At 39.5% G+C, this 13,625-nt stretch overlaps 1 protein-coding gene across 1 annotated transcript in view; it reads left to right on the top strand.

Annotated features, from left to right (window-relative positions):
• Positions 1–13,625, top strand: part of ARHGAP6 (Rho GTPase activating protein 6) — a 61,975-nt gene that overhangs the window by 25,119 nt on the left and 23,231 nt on the right. The window contains exons 3-5 of the mRNA XM_009333395.1: positions 4,763–5,019; positions 9,946–10,141; positions 13,307–13,362. Of these exons, the coding sequence (XP_009331670.1) occupies positions 4,763–5,019; positions 9,946–10,141; positions 13,307–13,362 (509 nt within the window). The remainder of the gene's footprint in view (positions 1–4,762; positions 5,020–9,945; positions 10,142–13,306; positions 13,363–13,625) is intronic.

The following is a 13,625-nucleotide window of genomic DNA, read 5'->3' as shown; positions in this document are numbered from 1 at the left end:
TCCCAGAAAGGATTTCTCCTAGAAGATTTTATCAGTAAACCAGCTCCATTTTGCCTTGGTTCCAGTAAACCCTACAGGTGAACTGAGTGACCTGCTCAGAAATAATAATCACTTGTTAATGTGATTTGTTGAGCAACTGAGAATCATCCCTTTTCCTGGTGTTTCTGTGTGGAATGTAAATACTTGACAGGTTCATCTGTGGGCCTTAGCAGAGCTGCTGTATATGCTGGAGTTTCTGAGAAAAGGCCTTCCTGGTAACTCTGTGGCATATGCAGATCCAGAAGTAGATGTTTGATTTTTCTTTAGTTCAAAATTCTTGAAAACATCTTCCATGTTTACTTCCCAGCCATGCGCAGTAAATTTAGAGGTATTTCTTAATGTTTTTGTTTGTTCTTCAGTAATTCAACCTATCATGATGTTAGAATGCCTTGACACAGCCTAAAGACAGAGCTGAATAGATGAAGTTTCTTTTTTATTATAGTTTATCAGAAACGTGTTTTTCTCAAGCCTTTCCAGCACCCCACTGTGCTTTTTTAAAAGCTTCAAAAATGTTTCTCATGCTCTCTAGGCATATGAAAGTTTTTTGTTTTTTTTTAAGCAACACTGATTTTATACTAAAGTCAACTAAACGACTGAAGAACCTGTCTTTTTTTAAAAAAAAAAAAAAACAAAGACCTACCCACAGAAAAAGCCTGAGTAATTGCAAAGGCCTTATATCACTCCTTGAACGTTAGCGAGCTCTGACTAGCTGGAGAATGGAGTTTCAGCCACAGAGCTGATGCTGTGAGAATATTGTCTTATCTCGAGTCTTCTGGAGTCAGTGCAGTGTTTTGACGAACCTTCAGATGGAGGGAGTTTTGCCCTTCCCGTTACGGATTGAAGTTTTCATTTTCCTTATTTTCTTGCTTCCATCACTCCCTCCACGGATCCAAAGTAATTAAATTCAGTTAGCAAAACAGAGTTACCCAGTCTGGCTAGCTGGGGAGGTCAACTTAAAGACCCCTTTAGGTCCATTTAAATATCCCTTTTAAGCATAATATTCTCTGAGGTGTCTCCCACTCTGTTCCTATCATTTAAATAGAGGTAGTGTAAGCACCTCAGTAGATATTGGTCACAAGGTTTTAGCAGCTCAAAACCAGCGCTTAAGCTGTACTTAAGAAAAAAACCCCAAAGCACTAAGGAGACTATCCAAAGTTGCTGTATTGTATGCTGTTCACTTTATTGACATTGAAAGCCTCATTAGGGTCTAGAGTATAGACCTCACTGGTTCTTAATAGACTGCTATAGTTTGTGGGATGGAAACCACAATTTTCACCAGCTGAAACTTCAGAGAAGTCTTTGTAACTATACTTGAACGGGGCGGCATGAGGCCAAGCAAGCTAACTGTATGGGTCAACATCCTGCCTATCATCATTTGATTAGCAAAGAAAAGGATTTCTGGTAACTGAAACTCTTATTTGATCTGGCTGGGAGTTTTTCTGTGACATGCTGCTTTTCATTAGAAAATGCTGATTCGCTATCACAGAAAGATTTCTTAGGAACATACCAGTTTCGATCAACATTTTGTTAAGAAACTTCCCTCAGCTGTAAGATGCACCTTCTGGTAAAAGAAATTGTGCACTTCTCCAAAATAGCAAATTGTCTCCTGTGCCAGTAAACACTAAAAACCAGAATGGATCAAAAGTCAAGTTGTAGGCTGCTGTTTGGGCTAAGGATATGAGTCTGCATTTCCACACTGATTGCCCAGTCTGTCAGGTTGTTTCACATTTTTACATAGTGCTTTCTGCAAAATTTCTTTTTAAGCTGCCCGCTCTGATGATTGAATAAGGGATCAAATTTTTGTTGGTTTTACAGAAAGTAACTAACTTAGCAGCTTTGGCACTCACTTAGTATATGTACCACAGACCAAAGTTTGAGCCCCTGCTCTAAGGAACGTTTCTTCATACAAATTAAACACCTCCAACAGTAGGGATCCCCAGCCTACAGCAGTAAATGGGCAGTTGGAGCTTTTAGCTTGATTGTGAGACCAGAGCCTGAAACCTACACATCTTAGATCTGAGTCAGTGGCCTTTCTCCCCCATCAATGGGTTGCTAAATACTTTGCATGGCTACAACTCTTCCTTTTTTTTAATGAATCTGAAATGACAAAAGGGATAGGGTTCACTCTAATGGATGTGACATTAGCTGTCCGACAAGAAAATTGTTGGGATTGAATACTTCTGAAGAGTGGTGGGCAAAACATGCTCCCCACCACCACCCCTGACGGCACACACAGATGCTAGTTTTGGTGGGAACTTGAGACTGTAGCCAATCTGTGGAGAGTGCAACCAATTCTCTTGATTTCAACAAGCGAGCAAAAAGTTACTGGTTTTGCCAATTCTTTAACGTAATTACCACTGCCAGCCAGCATCGCTTCAATCTGTATTTAGTCTGAAAATCAGCCAGTTGGTTTTCATCCAGTTCCCCATCTCTGCCAGACATTGAGAAATCGGGAAAGTGGTTCATGTCCTCTGAGAAGGAGGCCTACAGCAAAGCAGCCCAGAGCAGAGGTTCAGTGTCCTTTCACTGCTACACAGGCACGTTGAGCAAGAGCAATTAAAAACCTGGCGTCCCACACCTGAGGGTTTTCAAGGAGGAGCAACACCTACTTCAAAATACCAGCCTTTACATAACGAAGTCAGGGAGAGGGTCATTTTAATTAAATTCCTTTAATGAAGCAGTGCTGAGACCTCATCTCCTGCTGATCTCATCCCAGTTGATCCTAGTGCTGTAGGATCAATGGCATCAGCATGCTGTTGGGCTACATACTGCTGTCCCATCCTAATTTGAAGCACGAGTGTCTGTGAGCCAAAACCAGAGAAATATTTCATGTTCAGGATTTCATTTGGCTCTGTGGTTTTTCTCAGGAAATGTTGTGGAAGGACAGATAAGTAGGGATGCTGGAGGTATAACAAAGTACCCGGTTAGACAGCCAGAAGGGGAGACATGTTGCATATGTGTGTTTCAAGTTTGTGGTCTTAAATGTTCATTGGGAAGATAATTCAGAACAGTAAAAAATTTTAATACTCTCATCATTTTATAGGCACACTGTGCTGGGTACAGGAGGGACGGGTCTAACTCTGGACTCCTGGAACTGGCAATCCTCGCATTGCTTGATACCCGTGTGATGATGTTCTTTCTCATCCTAAATTAAATGCAGATGGTTTTAGATGTCATTCTACTCAGAGGTCATCTCCAGACTTGCTTGATATGTGAGGCTCTGCTTCCTGATATAGTTTTGTCTGGCCACCAAAGTTAGTTCATGTCTTAACTTTTCATACTTCTAAAAAGCAGTAATGTTTCTCACCAAATCAGAACAATGGGCCCTTGTCTCTTTAGTACGATAGGCTGATAGTGTCCTCATTCAAGATTCATAAAATACACTCTTCTTATCAATGCCTTACTTTAATCTTAATGATAATGCAAGCCTAGATAAAATTTGAAAGTGTCATCAAAGATATAGTCAGACTTTAAGTCCCAGGAGGAGCTTTGGTCTTTAATCATTTAGATGATTGTGGCAAAAGAGGATGAGTATATAATGATTTTTTTGTTTGCTTTTTTTGTTGTTGTTGTTCCTTTTTTTCATACTTTAAAAAAAAATTGTTGCTTTTGATCTCTGGTGCTTTATTTATTCCTGATACAGGCAGGTCTGAAGCTGGATCCTCATAGAAGTTGCACCCATTTTTAGCAGGATGAATAGAGTCAATAGCTATTTTTTCATTGCATTTGAGCACAAAACAGTTCTGGTTGGCAGTCTGGCCCAATGGTTTTGGTTCTACTAATCTCGGATAGATCCAGATTTGAAACTTAATGATGAGACTTTCAGCGTTAGTTGTTGTTGGCTGATTCATTGGAGAGCATTTTTCTGTTTTGTAAAACATTTGAGCATTTTACTTTGAGACCTGAAGTATATGCTGGTTTTGTACATTACAGTTATATTGATGTGGGATGGGATTATGTTTTTTTGTTAATTGAGAGAAACCTGTATTCTCCTGTATTTCTGTATGTCCATCTACATTTTTGTACTGTTACAAAGGACCTTTATACTGATATACCACTATTAAACTGGTTTAATCTTACTAGTATGTTAAAGCGGTATAGTTCTTGTATATAATTAAAACCATGTATTTGAAAGCTTAGTCTGAACAGTGGATGCACTTACAAGCTCTCTCTACAGGTAGGTGCATACCCTCCTGACCTGTAATGAGACCCATGTACGTGCCTGCACCCCTTGACTCTGGTGCCCTGCAGCACTTGTAAGAAAGAAGCCTGGTAAAGGGGTCTGAAACGTGAGAGAGCTGTGGCACGGTCCAGCTAGGCTCCCCAGCCTCAGGATTAGGTTACTGGAGCCTCTGATGGCCCCCTGCACCATCTAGGTGTAGCCACAGGTGCCTGACTTCCAGTTGCTTTCAGTGGAAGTTAAGATCTAATTAGATTTCTTCCCAGTTGATTTTCCAGGATTCTGTGTGGTATATCTTGCATGATCCAACTGGAAAGAGGGTTCAGATACCATGAGCTACAATTGTCTGGCACGTCTCCACTATTATTTTATTGTTTGAATGTTGTTGTTATTATGATGCAGTCCAGTACCTCATTGGAATTATTATATATTTAAAGGGATTTCAGATTGTTTTTCTTTTTAACAGCTTAATACTTAATTCTTTTTGTACTAAATAAATATCAGATGTTCAGTAAATATTACTTTTTGTTGTTGTTGTTGCAGAATTTATTCCCCAGGCTTTTGGAATGCCCTTGTCCCAAGTGATTGCTAATGACCGGGCCTACAAGCTCAAGCAAGACTCTCAGAGAGAAGAGCAAAAAGAAGTTTCAGATTTTGTGGCCTTTCTCTTGCCGTTTGGAACTAAAAGGCAGAACAAAGAACTTTCAAGCAGTAACTCATCTCTTAGCTCAACCTCAGAAACACCGAACGAATCCACTTCTCCTAACACACCCGAGCCAGCGCCACGAGCAAGGAGGCGTGTAAGTAGGCCCATCACAACACGGTGCATGCCAGTAGCTCCAGAGGGTCTAGCCAGAGCAGAAAAAAAACCTGTTGTGTCTGTGGATTGTGGAATCTTTCTTCTGCCATGTTCAAACTGATTTTTTTTTTTAGGTGGAAGCTGGCTTGATCAATATCAGAAAATTCTTACTGTAGTGGAAATCTTCTTTCTCTGGTGCTGGTGGGAAAAGGTCATATGGACTGTGCAAGTCTTACAGATCCCAAAGTGACAGAGAGATTATTTAGAAGTCTTCCTGTTTTCACTTCCTTTATCTATCTCCTTCTCTTTAGGTATTTTAGATTTAACAAATTCCATCCATCTTCAACCTCATTTTTTCAGCTGGCGAAGACTAAACCTATGTGATTGGTATATATGTATGCTTATGTTAATTTAGCTCCACAAACTTGGGAAAAAATCTAACTATTAATCCCTATCCTAATATTAATAAAAATCCCTCTGGCATAATTCTGATCACGTCCTCAATGGTAAGAAAGAAGTTGTCAAAGTAAATTTGTACCAGGCTCTTCGAAGGAAATTTCTGCATACAGGTTATGAAAATGCCTTTGGCAGCAGAACACAGTGCAGTGGTTTGGGTTGAATGTTAATCCTGCATGTAAGATAGGTACCTGGTAGACCACTTATTTGCAGGGTTCTGTTCCTTGTAAGTAAATTTTATGCTCTGAGCTTTCCAGTTTTCCAGGACTGCAGCTAGTAACAGTATTAGAATTTTTTTTTTTTTTTGTTACCATGGGGTGGAGGTTCTAAAATTACTGCTTTTTAATTTCATTTGCAATGGAGGGGGAAAAAATGCATAATAAAATACTTTCAATAAAAACCCCTGTTAAGTAATCTAAGAAAGAATTTGGGGTACAAGAGCAGACCCTGGAAAATAAAATATTTTCTTAGGATCTTCACCTTCTTATCCCTAGGATGAAACCTGCTTCAGAGAAATGCTATGTAGGGCTCTTCAAGCCACGGTGTTAAGAGGAGTAGAACTGGAGTAAATTGCAAATTAATAGAAGATTGAAGAGCCCCATGACCTGCCTTCTTTCCCTCTAGCTGTCAGCTGAAGCATATACTTGAAGCATCTACATTCTACCAGCAAATAGCTGAGGGCGTGATATTTGAAGATGATTGCATTCTTCCATATGCATAATGCACATCTGTTGGCCTGTCCAGACCATAGGAACAGGCAGTTGTGTTCACACAAAAGTGAAAAGTACACTTGAATATAAATGTGAAGGGAAACCCGCTAACTTCTTTCAGAATTTGGCATAGGCAGTGACAAAAAATAGAAATTCACCGTATACATCCATTGGCTTCAGAACCTGTTTTCATATGAGGGAAAGATAATTCATGTGTCCAGGTATGGGTCATCTGCTATTCTTTTCACAAAGTGAGATAAAATCTCTGACATACATTTGACCAGCCAGTGAGCAGAAGGAACCTGGATCCTTTGTTACATCCAAGGGATAGAGCCCCATCAGGATCGAGTTCTAGAAGCCTGTGGGGGTTTTGCTTGTTCGGTTTATTTTTTTTTGTTAATACCAGGATTGCAGCTTTCAGGGTGTTGAATTTGAGCCTTTAGTCCGTAGTCATGAGGATGCAGTAGCACATGGTTCACCTGCAGAGAAGTAAGAGTAGACAAAGGTGGGCAGTGTGACGTGGAGGAAGCTGGCATTTTCTCTCGGGAATGAACCTCAGTTATTCAGTAATGTACTTCATGAATTGTCAATTTTTTAACATTAATATCAACTCATGTCCCATATCTTGTCTGTCTTCAGCCTTTATACTTCTGCTTATCAGTGTACTTACTGTACTCCCCTGAGTTTTTTTAGAGGATGGTAAGGAAGCCTGCACTTATCTTTTATCTCCTGGGCAGTGTTGCACTGTTTATTTTCAACTATATCAAGGCAAATGCTTAAAAAAAATTTTTTTTAAATTATTCATTAGTACATGCAACTGATACAACGAGGTTCTCACACAAATGCTGCACGGACAGCTGGAGTGCAGTCCTCTTAAACTTAAATTGGAGGATTGTTTATCGCTGTACCATTCACTTCTTTGCAACTGTGTCATTCATTTTTGTGTATTCCAATGAGTCTTCAAACACTCAGCTGAGGCTTTCAGTAAGGGATATAAGGTAATGCTGGCTGCAGAGCTTATGGTATGAGTGCTGTGGTTCTCTCTCCTCCAAGAGCTAGACAGAAATTACTGTTGCTGCATTTTCCGTGTAGGATTTTTGCCCAGCAGTTGGAAGTTGAGACTCTGGTCATCCAGCAAGGCGCTTTCTGTGTGCTTATTATAGAGAATATTCTGACTCTCTGTTAATATTTTTTTTTTATATATATATTATGCAGCCAAAATTTATTCAAGTATCAGGAGCTCAGGCATACTGCTTTACTACTCAAATAGCATGATGTATGGAGTGAAAATGGATCTGCCACGGATAGTACTTGATCCCATGCGTACTCTGTGATATTGCACATCTTTTCAAAAGAGAAAAGCTTTCTGTAACTCTTAAAAAGTAAAGAAAAGCTTCATCTGACCTTCATTCCACACCTGCCCTCTGGCATTTATTTTCTTTTTGCTCTTTGCATTTCCATCTTTAATCTCCACTTTCCTTCATGTTTCTGTGTGCTTAGCTTAAGACTTGCCCAGTTTATTTAGATTTTGAGCTTGTCGTGGTGGAGCAGGGACTGGTATCCATTATGTGCAAAGGTAATGCCTAGTAGATGGAACTTGGTTTTTCTTTGGTTGCTGGGCATTGCAGTCCAAGTAGCACTGTGTCGGTCCTGGAGCAGCGGGCAGCAACGTGCAGTATCTCCTGCTTCGTTCCTCAGCAGTCATATAGGTCTGGCTGAGCCCATACTAATAGGTCTGGCTGAGTTTGAGCTGGATCCACGGAGTATGTCGGTAGTGTTTTCTGTGCACTTTGAAATTTAAAATCAGAGCTGGCCTGGACTTGGCATTGCCAAGCGGTGCTGTACTTCAGCCACTGAACTCAAGGTCACTCTTCCTAAAGCCAGGTCAGTGCCCCAGTTAATCCACAACTTCGATAAAATGCCCAAGGATAATGGTGAACTGACTGTATTTACATCTATTTTAGGGATCTGAATCCGACTTAAGTGACTCTGTGATAATAATGACTCATGAGGTGAAGATGCTTTGCAGACAGGGAAGGAGCAGTAAAGGCAGGGTATAAAGGAGGGCACCTGTCATACAGGAACTGCCTGGGAGCTGCAGCAGTGAGGATGGTGTTACAATTTTCTGTGTCAGTTGACTAATTTTGATGTCTGAAACCCCAAACTCTTAAAAACAAAATAGAAAAATTGTTCAGTTAGAATTTTACACAGAGGGATCGTAGCCTGAGATTCTTGTTTGGTTTTGGCAGCGGGGGGGGGGGGGGAGGGTTCCCTGTGGCAGGAAATGCTAAAGGGAATCAAGCAAATGTACTTCTGAGAGACATCAAAAATCAAGGTCAAGGTTGCATTTTAAAGGGTCTAGTAGTTGTTTAGAGATGTGGGTCCAAAAAAATCTAAAAACTTCACTGTGTTTTATTTGTAAGTCTTCCATGAGTTCTAAGAAACAGAACTATACCTGATAAGTTAGATGCTTTTTTTAAAAGATATTATGAACTAAAAATTTTTAAATTCATTTCAAATCTCAGTGGACTTTGAATAAGTTGCCTCTGAGTCAGAAATCTTTGTACAGTTCAGTTGTCTAGGCTGATGGAAGAAAATACTTGAGAGCTTGAAATTCCCTAGCAGTTTTACAGTTCTCATTTAACAGACGTAGAGATCTCACCAGCAGTCTATGAAATACCTGTCAGCAGAACAGCGTACTTTTAAGAAATTAGAGTTGTCAGCAAAGTTTTGAATGGGAATTTACATTTTCTTCATTATTTCTTAGGATAACATGCTGGATCCCTGTACAGTACCTTTTATGTTAGGGTAAAATGTATCCTTTGTTTCAGAAAGAAAGAAAATAATTTACAATAGATATTTTTAATGAGAATTAAAACCAAAATTTTTGTTTTATTATTATTTATAAGCCTAGATGTCCCCTAAAATGTTTTTGCCTGTTTAGTTTAATAACGATCGAGGGAAATGGTCATTTTGAAGTGACAGTAATCTTGTGGTGTGAAAAAAATAATCTTATTTTTCAAGTGTGAACATTGAAACATGCCATAAACCTCCTGCTGCTTGTGCTGCTTTACAGACTGCTTGAACTTCTGTGCCTTGCTGTAATCCAAACATAGTTTTCAAAGCTTTCATTGGAATTTTAATGATTTTAAAATATTAAGATACATGAAGTAGAATTATCTAAAAAATATTACCCCTCTACTTCTCTGGCGCGTCTTTGTGCTGTGATAGCATGGGATTATTTCAGTCTCTGCAGTTGTATGTATTTGTGTTATTAGTTAACTGTATGTGGTGTATGGTTGTAAATCTATTTGCATCATTTTCACTGATACAGTGGCCCAAGCTGCAGAAGAAGTAGGGAATCAGGTTTAAAAATGTGTATATATCTCCATGCACAAAAATATCGTACTGCTGAGGTGCACACACAGACCATGATTCATCCTTGTCCTGCAGTATGTGCAGGCTTACAACAACAAAAAGGTGTGCCAAGTGAGTGGAAAGCATTTAGTTTTTTCAATCTGTAATTTGTATTCCTTGTAGTATGGTAATAATAGCATTGGTACCATTGTGGTTTTCCTATCCCTTCCACTGGTATTGTAACTTCATTAATTTACAAAAACTGTGTAGCAAATTGTATTTTTATATTAGTTTGTTTAAAATGCAGGTAGGCAAAAGTCTTTGTTACAGGTCTGTAACATCTAAGGTCCTGTGGCATTTAGATTTCCAGCCGTCCTGATTGTTCGTGTGTGTGTACTTTACAGGGCGCGATGTCTGTGGACTCCATTACAGATCTTGATGACAATCAGTCACGATTGTTAGAGGCTCTCCAGCTCTCTTTGCCAGCAGAAGCCCAGAGCAAGAAAGAAAAGGCAAGAGATAAGAAACTAAGCCTGAACCCTATTTACAGACAGGTTCCCCGGCTTGTAGATAGTTGCTGCCAGCACTTGGAAAAGCATGGTAAGAATACTTCGTTTTCCCAGGAGTGGCAGATATATTTTTACTATAACATAAATAAATGCATATTTTGAGAGCAAGCATATACTTCCAATTGCAAGGACATCTTTGAAAGTCAGACACTTTCCCTCCTATTTTGCCGCTTGCTAAAGATACTGTCTTACAAATAATTACTTAGATGATAACTTCCCAAACTAAGGATCTATGCTACAAGCTTGCAAACTGGCCCATACAGCACAGGGGAAGAGACATTTCTTGGAGGTCGTTCATCTCATACTGGAGTGCTGAGCTCTGCAGAAATGGCTCTTCACACCACATGAGTTTACCCATACCTTGAGAACGGAAGTTTGAAATGTGCCAATCTGGAGTCATTCTTTGCAACTCGTGGATCTTAAGGTGTAAGAGTTAAATTAACTGTTTATAATACAGTGCAAGACTTAACTAGAAACAGCACTTGAAAATAGAGGCTCAGAGAAAGGAAAAAAATCCCATGCTAAATTATATTAAGCTCCAAGAAGCTTTTTCCTGTTCACTACAAGGCTTGCAGGCTGGCTCCTCAGTTTTTGTCTGGCTTGAGTCCTCCTGACCAGCCTCAGGCTCATGCCTGCTCTCTCCGAAGGGAATTATAAACTCCTGCCAATATTCTTCTCATGTCTTCGTGATTGTCCAGACACAAACCTCCCACCAGCTTTATGTAATGCAGAAACAATAGTTAATCAAGGTATCTGTTCAACATCTCTCCCAGTTTATCTTAGTCTTGTAAAGATTTTTTATGAGAATTGAAATAACTTTGCCACAGCAAGACGGAGCTATCACATGGCCAGATAATAAACAAACCATTAAGTAATGATGACTGCAACACCAAGTGATGCATTTGATGCCTAATTTGACCAGAAAGAAATCATTTACTGACTCTGAATGAAAGGCTTTTGCAGATGAGGGACTGCAATTTAAACAACAATGCTAAGCTTTTACAACACATAATTGAAAACCATGTTGCTTACAAATATATAAAGGAAAACTGCGAAAGAGAGTCATCATTAGCCTTTTACAGATGTCGGAGATGGCTGACATGGCTGACAAATAAGTGTGGGGATGATTAAGTTTGAGATGAATGACTTCCCTCCCTTTAAGCAAGGGTAGCTGAGTTTGGAGAACATAAAAGTGTCTAAGTCAGCCAAAAAAGCCATCCAGCTGAGTATCTTTTGGATACTGTGATTTTATGTCACTCGAACATCTGTGATAAATCTTTTAATCCACTTAACCCACTGTCATAACAAAGATTCTTTTCTATACAACATTCTTTATTAAAATATTTGCTTTACGTTAAAGTTTCCTTTTAAAGAAAATTTATGGGGTTTTTTGTGCATTTTCTAAAAGTGCACTGTAGCACCCCACAACACAATAATCTGAGATAATTTGGGGCAAATATTGATGTTCTTCAATTTTCAATTTAATCCGCCATCCATTGGTTGACTTTGAGAAATTTAAAGGTTGCAGAAGACGGACACTACTGTTTGCATGTTGGCTTTAGGGATAATAGAGGACTTTCTGTTCTAGCAACAATCCTGTAGCAACATTATTCCAGGCTATATGACGGACCAAGTTTCTGATTCTGAAAAAACTTGCCTGTATGTCCTTTAGGCCAATTTTTCAGCAGCAAATCACCTAGGGGTTTCTCACGAATACTTTAAATGATCATTTTGAACATTATATGACAAAAAATGGTTATGTTTTTAGCTATAAAAGCCCCTGGCCTTGTTCACCTTCCCTGTTTTCCCTGGGATCATGTCCCAGAGTTGTAAAGGCTTGACTTTCTGCAGACCCGCAGTGTAAAACAAATACTGTATCTTTGTGCAGGAACTGGTAACAAGCATTCAGTTTTTGCCCGATGTGAGTATCTCCATCTCAGATGATTCCCTGCCAATGTTCCTGGGTTTACTAAATGTTATTGCGTCATTGTAATTTTCTGTTAACCAAAGATAGAAGAATATTTGAAGAGAGGTGTGGTGTTGAGACTAAAATCTAAAAGGCAGACTCCTATCTGAATTTCTCTGATGAAAATCTGCAACTCCAAACACCACTGCGAAGCTACACATCTCTAGCAAGCAAGTGTAGTCTCATGGCTGTCAAAAGGCATTTTTTCTGCAAGGTTATTTTACATCTCCTGTATGTCAGTAGAGAAAATGAATGTTGCAGAGTAGCCTTTTGAAAACTTATGGATAATTTCATCCTTTTTGCAAAAAATGTCTAACTGTGTAAGATGATATTATGTACACAGCTGCTTAAGTCTCTGAGATCTCCACTCACATTTTCATTGCTAAAGACCATATCACCTCTAAGGTAACATTTACTCTCAAATTTTTCAGTTTCTGTTACTCAGCAAAGTATGTCAATTGAACAACCACATTATCGTTTGTTTGATATTCTGGTAGCATCTACAGGGCTAGAAGAAGGTTTGAACTGATTTCTTATGGAATAGCAGGCAACACCCATTTCCAAATCACCGTAAGTCTAAATGACACAAGAGGCACACCTTCTGCACTTTGCCTGAAGTACAAGAGTACTTCTTTATAGCTTTCCCTCTATATAATAGCTGTCCCTACCCTATGAACTGCACACAACTCCCAGGTAGTTCTTCCCTCTCATAATCTGCCTGAGTGCCCTACTTACGTCCCTTTGGAGGAAACTCTCAGCTTTGTCTTGATAGGCACTATAGAGCCAGCGGGTAACCCCAAACACCAACTGCTTCCTGTATCCAAAGAACAGCTCAGTGCCCAAGTATTTAGTTATTTTATTGCCTGTTTCCTTTGATGTCAGTCCTGGACGTGCCACCTCCAAACGCTGAGCAGCGCCTCACTCTCTGCATACCTCTGTCCCTCACGGAGTAGCAGTGGCACTACCAAAAATGGCATCACAAGAAATGTCACAGAGATGCAGTTTTGCAGGTTAGGTGATGTGAGGTCCTTAAAAACTACAGTGGATAGCTTCTTAATCCAAGACAACTGAGTTTTGCCTCAGCATGGTAAGTACAAGTTTGTAGAGAAATACATTGCAGGGTTTTTTTATTCTTTTAAGTACACACGTAGCCCAGATTGCTTTGGTTCAATGCAATTTTCAGCAGAAAATTAAACAATAAAACAGTTGTCTGATGTGCTACACTTGCAGGTCTCCAGACAGTAGGAATATTCAGAGTTGGGAGCTCAAAAAAGAGAGTAAGACAGGTGAGTGGATATGGATATTCTTTTCCCTCATCAGCTATGATACAAACAAACCTGATTCCTTTCTGTTAAGTGACTTCCTCCCTGTCCATCACCTGGTGAAACTCAGGCTTTCTGGGTCAGTGACTTTATTGTTTTTTTGATGGCTCATAACACGCCATTTCCAGTCATATTTTGCATCTGGTGAAATCCTTGTCAAGTTCTCAGCAGGTTAACAGTCTCTGTATGTTTTGCTCTGCAGAAGTAGCACAGGGTTGGAGATCCAA

This window comes from Pygoscelis adeliae, unplaced genomic scaffold (genome assembly GCF_000699105.1).
Source record: "Pygoscelis adeliae isolate BGI_AS28 unplaced genomic scaffold, ASM69910v1 Scaffold69, whole genome shotgun sequence".
In the NCBI taxonomy this organism is placed as follows: domain Eukaryota; kingdom Metazoa; phylum Chordata; class Aves; order Sphenisciformes; family Spheniscidae; genus Pygoscelis; species Pygoscelis adeliae.
The sequence above is the reverse complement of the archived record's forward strand: the minus strand, read 5'-3'. Positions and strand labels throughout refer to the sequence as shown.